The sequence below is a fragment of the Gracilinanus agilis genome, unplaced genomic scaffold, assembly GCF_016433145.1.
Source record: "Gracilinanus agilis isolate LMUSP501 unplaced genomic scaffold, AgileGrace unplaced_scaffold24161, whole genome shotgun sequence".
Lineage (NCBI taxonomy): Eukaryota > Metazoa > Chordata > Mammalia > Didelphimorphia > Didelphidae > Gracilinanus > Gracilinanus agilis.
The window spans coordinates 1-7,867 of NW_025355982.1; the positions used below are offsets into that span (position 1 = coordinate 1).

A 7,867-nucleotide genomic window follows, 5' to 3' on the forward strand; every position below is an offset into this window, starting at 1 on the left:
CCCCAGTGTCCCTTCCGGTGTGGACTGTGCCTTCTTCTCTTGCAGGGAAGCGCAGAAAAGGGAGGGAACCCCGGAGCCCCGCCTGGCCTGACTCCTTCCAGTTCCCCAGGCCCTTCTCCCTCCTCAAGTCACAGGCTTGCATTTTGGCCAGCTCTTAGGGCTCCCCTCAGCCCACAGAACCCCCCAACTGTGTCTGGGCACGTGCAGGATCTGCGGATGAGATCAGCCCCGACCTAGCCCCTTCAGCTGGCTGGAACGCTCTGATTCCAGAACTGATGCCTGGAGGGGCCCCCGAGAGCAGCGGGCTTGTGGGGTCACTCCTTGAGCCCCCGAGTGACCAGCCTTCAAAGGGAGAAACGTTCCTCCCTTTCAGCTAATGCAGAAATGGGTTGTCCGGTGCCGGGCAGGATTAGAACTCAGGCTCAAGGCTTGGTCCCTGGGCCTAGTCTGACTAGAGCTTGGGGCTGAGCCGCCCGGGTCTTTGTGGGGGGCGGTTAGTACTTTCTTTTTCTAAAAACAGGTCCTGATTTTGGGGTGAAAAAAGTCTCTGGGTTTAGTTTGGCTGAAAACCAACTGGGCTTGGTTTGGGGGGTCCTCATGGAGGCCTGGAGGGGCCCTGGAGGTCGTGGGTGCGGGGGGGCCTCCTGGGGCCGTCCAGGGGTCTGGAGGGCGGGGCTGGCACTGCCCACCTGCCCAGCGGCTGCCTCCTCCCGCAGGTGGTGAATTTGCTGGTGGGGATCCTGCTGACCGTGGAGGTGACTCACCCCAACACTGTGGCCCCCGTCAACATCCAGTATGAGGTCATCGGGAACTACTACTCCTCCGAGAGGATGGCGGGTGAGTGGGCGCCCCGAGGGGGAGGCGGACGGGCCCGACCCCGAGAGCCCGGCCTGAGGCCGCTGGCCGTCCCTGACCAGCTCACCTGCGTTTGCCTTTAGAAAATGCCTGCGTCCTCTTCGCCTTCTCGCTGCTCATGTTCACGATCAGCGCCATGATGGTGTACGGAGCCGCCGCGGTGAGTGTCCGGCCTGGCCACGGCCGGCCGCCAGGCCCCTCTCGTTAAGGATTGGGGGGAGGGGGCTCGGCGGGCAGACGGCCACCCCCAGGGGGCTCCCTGACCTGCTTCTCCCTCCGGCAGCACCGCGTGGGCTGGCTCATCCCGTTCCTCTGCTACCGCCTCTTCGACTTCGTCCTCAGCTGCCTGGTGGCCATCAGCTCTCTCACCTATTTGCCGAAAATCAAAGATTATCTGGACCAGCTGGTGAGTGGCCTCTGCGTGTTCGTCCCTCTCGGACCCTGGGCCGAAGCAGCCTTGGCTGGCCCCGACGCGGTGCTTCTCTGGGGGCCTCCCCGGGCTAGAATGAACGCCTGCCGCCTCACACTGGGCAGAGGGGGGCCCCGAGGCGGGGAGGCGGAGGGGGAGCGTGTCCTACCGTGGGGTCCCCCCAGCCTCGGGCCCGCGAGCCCGCCACGCCGCTGAGCGGACTCGGCCCTCCTGTCCCCGCAGCCCGCGTTCCCCTACAAGGACGACCTCCTGGCGCTGGACTCCAGCTGCCTCCTCTTCCTGGTCCTCGTCTCCTTCACGCTCTTCATCATTTTTAAGGTAGGGGGCGGGGCGGGGCCGTGGCGGGGCCGTGGTGGGGCCGTGGCGGGGTGCTCAGCTGCGGGCTGACGGCGGGCTCTCGGCTCTCCTCAGGCGTATCTCATCAACTGTGTCTGGAACTGCTACAAATACATCAGCAACAGAAACCTGCCCGAGATCGCGGTGTACCCGGCCTTCGAGGCTCCCCCCCAGGTGAGGCCCCCATTGGTGGGTGGGACGTGGATCCTGCTCTGTCCCGGGGGGGGGGGGTCACGGCCCGTTCTCGGGCCCCTCCCCCGGAGCGCCCGGTTCTGATGTTCCCCCCATTAAGATGAGCCGGCTCGGCTCAGGCCCAGCTTCTCTCCTGCTGAGACTTTTGAGTCCAGATTCTGTTGTCCAGCGAGCCGCCCCCCGGCTCTGGTCATCTAGACGTCCAAGCCCACGGCCACCGGTCACTGGGGCCACGGCGACGTTCCAAGGCCTTAACCCCCGAGCCTCGGCCCACTCGCCTCCCTTCTCTGCGTACGCTGCGGCCGTCCCCCCCCCTCGGCCCTCACCTCGGCTCCCTCCTGCCCCCGCGCTAGAAGAAGTGCCGAGAGCCGGGCACCGCGTCCGCTCTAGAAGGGCCCCCTTCACCCCCCGCGTCCCTCCTGAGCCTCCCCCGCCTCCGCGGAGACCCCCACCCAGACCTCGGGGGAGCCGCCGGGGCCCTTCTCCATGCTGGGCGTCCCCGCCTCGGAGGCCCCGGCAGTCCGTCTCCCCTTCCCTGGCCCGGCTCTGGCCTCCGCTCGGGCCGTCTTCCCCGGCCGGTGGTCGGGCTGACGCGGCCCTTTTCCTCCACAGTACGTCCTGCCCACCTACGAGATGGCTGTGAAGATGCCCGAGAAGGACCCCCCCCCTCCCTATATCCCCGCCTGAGGCCGCAGGAGCGAGGCTTTGTTAATAAACACTACACCAGCCTTGCCTTGTCGTTTGTCCGCCTGCGGGAGAGCCTCGCCGCTCGCTCGCCCCCTTTTCTGGTCGCTCGAACCTCTGTTGGAAGAGCCCCGTGGAACGTGCGGGGAGGGTCGGGCTCTGGGGGACGCGCCCGGGCTGGTGTTCGGGGAACCGGGCGCTCGTGGGCCTTGGCGGGCCTCCACCCGAGACGTCCTCGAGACGGCGAGCAGGAGGAAGCCGGCCCGGGCCTGGCAGGCGTCCCGCCGTCCTTTGTGCGCCCCCCACGCTCGCCCTCTGCAAGACGCATTAATAAACCTTTTCCACAAAAGCTCCTTTGCCTGCCCGGCTCGTGTTGCCTCGTCTCCTCCCGACGGCCGTAGGGAGAGCCGCGGCCATAGTGGCTCCCCGGAAGCCTGAAGCCTCGCGGGGGAGGCACCGGGAGGGCTTTGGTGTGGCCCTCGGACCTCTCCTTCGTGCGCCCCAGACCTAGAGGCAGGCCGCCAACGGGCCGCCGGTGTCCGGCCCTTCCTTTGTTCTGTCCGAGGCTGAGCTCGCACAAGGAAGGGTTTAAAGGCCGGATGACCGAGGCAGAGGATGGGGGCCTGAGGACAGGCTGAACCCCTGGCTGGCTCCGAGGAGGGGGATGTTCTCAAGATAGATGGGTTTGGGGGGAGGCTGGGGAAGCTCCGCTTGGGACGCGCCAAGTCTGAGGTCCAGGAGATGGCGGAGGGGAGCTCCGGAGGGAGACCCGAGGTGGCTACGGGGATCTGAGGCTCCTAGTGATAGAGGTGATCCCTGGAACCGAGGGAGCTCCAAGAGGAGACGGGGGGCCGAGGCAGAGCCTCGTGGGGCTCCCCTGACGCCGGACAGGGAGAACGAGGAGAGGAGAGTCTGGGAAGAGAACTCTCACCTGCTGCCCGTTCATTGAAATGGGGCAAGCTGGAAAGGACGGGGTGTCCTGCGCACCCCTTGAGCTGGGCCCGATGTGTGTGGTGCCTTCTTGGGGGAGCTGGAAGAAGCAGCTGTTCAGTCGTGTCCCACTGTGGCGGCTCATTTCCTTCTCTAGATCACTTTACAGATGAGGAAACGGGCAAACAGGGTGAAGTGACTTGTGCAGGGTCACAGCTAGAAAGTGTCTGAGGCTAGACTTGAACCCATGCCGGCTCTCTTCCGAATCCGAGGCCCAGCACACTGTCCACGAGCCACCCCGATACCTTCATTTTACAGAAGTGGAGGCCGAGATCCGCACTGCACACCAGTGGCTCCCTGGGGCTGGGAATGGCTCCGGGGCTCAGTAAGGAGCAGGTCTCCGAAGCAAGCCCAGCAGTGTGTCCCCTGCATCCGCCTCCCGTGGCCTCTTTCCAGCCAGCCATGTGCTTCTGCTACCACTTTATCTCATTTCAGCCTGCTGACACCCCTTAAACCACGGGGCAGACCCCCATTTGACAGCTGAGGAAAGCGGATCCCCAAGAGGCCGCGTCCCCTGGGCCCTCCTCCCTCTCCTCCATGGCCCTGGGCCTCCTCTGCAGAAGGCCGAGCTTTTATCCATGCCAGCACTGGAGGCAAACAGGCCTTTGGCTGGTGAGCTTTGGTTTTTCCAGGCTGGATAAGCTTTGGAAAGTCAGCAAATGGGGCCTGTGAGATGTCCAGAGGCCAGAGGCTTGTCTCCACCTTGGGGCCAGCAGAACCCGGCTTTTGTAGTCCTGGTCCTGGTGGGAAGTCCCTGTGGTCCAGCCTGACTCCGGCAGGAGCAAAGGGAGCTCAGGGTCTGTCTTCTCACTGGTGCATGGAGGGCCTCCCCTTCCTGTGGCCCTGAGGGCTGAGGGGGGAAGGCAAGAACACTTCCTGGAGGGCCAATAGTGGCTGCCCCCTGAGACAGGCTGTAGGTGCAGGTCTGGAAGAGCCCCAACTCGACTGGGCCAACCCCTCCATCTGTTATCAAGAGAATTTGTTTTTACCAAGACTTTTGTTTCCCACAATACACCTTCCTTCTCTAGCTTCCAGGAAGCCACCTCTTATTTAAGGAAGAAATGGGGAGGGCAAGAGAAAAAGGAAGGGAGAGGGAAGGAGAAAGGGAGGGAGAAGGAGAGAAAGGAGGAAAAGGAGAGGGAGAGAAAAGGGAGAAAGGAGAGGAATGGAAAGAAGAAGTGGGAGGAGGCGAGGAAGAGATGAGTGGGGGGAGAAGAGGGCTGAGGGGAGAGAGACAATTCAGCAAACACATTGGCCAAATCTGCCATCACATGCCCACGTTCCACACCCAGTTTTGAGGAGCCCGTTCTCCGCTCTCCGCTCTCCGCTCGGGGGTCTCTGGAGGCGGGATGGTGTGGCCAAAATGAAATGAAAACAAGCCAGAATGCAAGTGGAATTGCAGAGGCTGTTCTCTGGTGCCATCTGCTGATTTTTATTTTTATACCTTTTTTTCCTTTAGGGTCTCATACAGGTTATGATTTTCCCGTACATTCAAAATCACACCTTAACTTTGGAAATATCTTATGACTGGCGTTTACTAATTATCTTACTGTGGTTAAACAAAGGAGCTTGTCAAGAATTATTCATTACAGGATGGCTTAGTTGGAACTTTTTTATTTTCAGCCACCCGTAAGGTACAAGAACATCATTTCCTCGCTAAGCATAATGGTCCATTATATTTAACTAATTAAATCATGCCTATTGTTACATTATACTATTCAAGCCTATCATTAATCAAGGAGATAGTTATGGTAGTTGATTACATCAAATAAGATACAATAATATCAGGCTGGTCCAAATTTTGCTCCCATTATATTCTTTCATTCTTTTTTTTAAACCCTTAACTTCTGTGTATTGGCTCCAAGGCAGAAGAGTGGTGAGGGTGGGCCATGGGGGTCAAGTGACTTGCCCAGGGTCACACAGCTGGTTAGTGTCTGAGGTCAGATTCGAACCTAGGACCTCTCGTCTCTAGGTCTGACTCTCCATCCACTGAGCTACCCAGCTGCTCCCCTATTCTTTCATTTTTCACTATATTTTTAAGAAGTATGTTTGCTGTTCTTTCTGCTATGGGGTCAATGAGAAGGCAGTTCTGGAAGGGTGATTCCGGGCTACTTTGTCATTCCCCTGTTTTCCTTGTGTTTCACTGTTTCCTTGGTCAGTGGGAGTTTGGGAGCAAATCCAGGCCAGGCACATTCTTGCTGGGGAATTTAGAAACGTGCATTAACTCCCTACCTGCTGGTTTATTACGGGGATGATTCTAGGGGAAGTTTCTGTACTATGGGGGTTTGTTTGGGACAGTGCATAGTCTGTGACTGGGATTGTTCTTGCCATGAAGCTGTATTGTTTTTCTGTGTCTCGCTGGGGCTGAACAAGGATACTGATTGCAGTAGTTTCAATACAAGTGAATGCTACTGAGAAAAGAGTCACATAGGGGAAACTGAGTGAGAAATTTCCATCCTTCTGACCCCTGCTTTGCAGATGCCAGAACTGGTGACGAGCTGTGCTAAAAGTCATGGGCTTTGATGGCTTCCTGCACATAGTGCCCCCCTAGGTGGGTGTGAGTCTTCCCAGGCTTCTCTGTACTCAGCACCTGCATTGTTTGGACAGTTCCATGAGCTGCCCCGAGTCTTCCCCTTCCCCAGATACAGAACCATAGATGGGGGGCATCTGGTCCAAACCCTTCATGCTGGGGAGGCACGATGAACTTACCCCAAATCACAAAGGGGCAAGTAGCAGAGGTAGGATTGGAACTCTGGTCCTTCTGCTGGAAATCCAGCCCTTCCTACTGCCCCTGCTGTTCAGAGAATCCTGGTGAGTAGAACAGAAACTTGCTTTCTTAATCTCTCTCTCTCTCATTCTCTCCCCCTCCCTCTCTCCCTGAATCCCCCAAGTCAGCTGGCATTTCTCAAGGCACCCCCCCCAGGCACCTGGGCTGCCCACTGCCAAGTTAGCCTCCCTGGCAGAGACAACCTTTTCCCCTCCAGCCCTTAGGACAGTGGCTGGCACACAGCAGGGCTTTAATGGGTGTTTCCTGACTGGAGGGAGTCTGGGGAGGCAGGTGGAGGCTGAAGAGGCCCAGCTGGGGATTCTGGAAGCCACCAGGAGCCCCTGATGACTAGGAGTGACTGTCAGACCTCTCTTGGGGATGACCAGAGGAGGGGAAGATGGACCAGACTGAGGAGATCTTGGCAAGAGAGACCCGCTGGGAGGCTCAACCTAGAGAGAGGCTGGAGAACTGGGCAGGCTGTGCTTGGGAGGGGAGGGAGCAGGGAGAGAGCTAAGTGCTGGGAATTCCAACCAAAGAGGGAGAAGCCCTGCTCTCTGGGAGCTCCCCATCTAATGGGGGGGATTGGGGGAGGGGCAACACAGATACACAAACAAGCCAGAAACAGGAAGAGTTAGAGGCGACAGATGGGGCCAGGGAAGGCTTGTTTAGAACACAGGGCAGCGGCTGGGACGGGTAGGAAGCCCCGGGGGGAGGGGGGAAATGAAGAGGGAGACAGTTTCAGGCATGGAAAAGTGTCTGGGCAGGGGGCACAGCTGAGTGAAAACGCCAGAGTCTGGAGATGAAGAGTCTTGTGAACAGCAAGGAGGCCAATGGCCCGGTGCTGGAGGGGGCGGGGGGGGGGGTTACCAACAGTCCAGTTCCCCTTGGGGGCGGGACAATTGATCAAAATTGGAGTGAGAAGAGCCAGAGACCCAGTAGGTTTGCAGTGGCTGATCTGAAGTGCCATCTGCTGATTTTAATTTTTATACCCTCTTTTCTTTATGATCTCATACAGGTTTTTTTTCTTCCCATACATTCAAAATCACATATTAACTTCTGAAACATCACAAGATTGACATTTACCAAATATCTTACTGTGGTTAAACAAAGAAGCAGCTTGTCAAGAATTATTCATTACGGTCTGGCTTAGTTTGAACTTATTCTTTTCAGCCATGCGTAAGGTACAAGTACGTCAGTTCCTAGCTAAGCATTATAGTTAATTATATTTTAACTAATTATATTATGTATATAGTTACGTTATACTGTTCATTCCCATCATCAATCAAGGAGATAGTTATGGTAGTTGATTACATCCAATGAGATACAATAATATCAGTCTGGTCCAAGTTTTGTTCCCCTGGTGTTCTTTCTGCTATAGGATTGCTAAGAATACGGTTCTGGTGGGGTGATTCTGTGCTAGTTTGTCATTGCCTTAATTTCTTTGTGTTTCACCGTTTCTTTGGTCTGTAGGAGTTTGGAAGCAAACCCAGGCCAGGTATTTTCTTGCTGGGAACTTTAGAAGCTTGCATTAACTCACTAACTGCTGGTTTTCTGCTGGGCTGATTTGAGGGGAAATTTCTATAGTCTGGGGGGTTGTACAGGGGTTTATTTTG

General features: G+C 57.3%; 1 protein-coding gene across 1 annotated transcript; it reads left to right on the forward strand.

Moving 5' to 3' along the window:
• Positions 1-207: 207 nt before the first annotated feature.
• Positions 208-2,541, forward strand: LAPTM4A (lysosomal protein transmembrane 4 alpha; the record flags this gene model as incomplete). Its single annotated transcript, XM_044683531.1, has 7 exons — positions 208-308; positions 567-837; positions 939-1,015; positions 1,139-1,261; positions 1,508-1,603; positions 1,697-1,795; positions 2,426-2,541. Coding segments are annotated over 7 exons (842 nt in total), but the record flags the coding sequence as incomplete, so codon positions are not given.
• Positions 2,542-7,867: the final 5,326 nt, after the last annotated feature.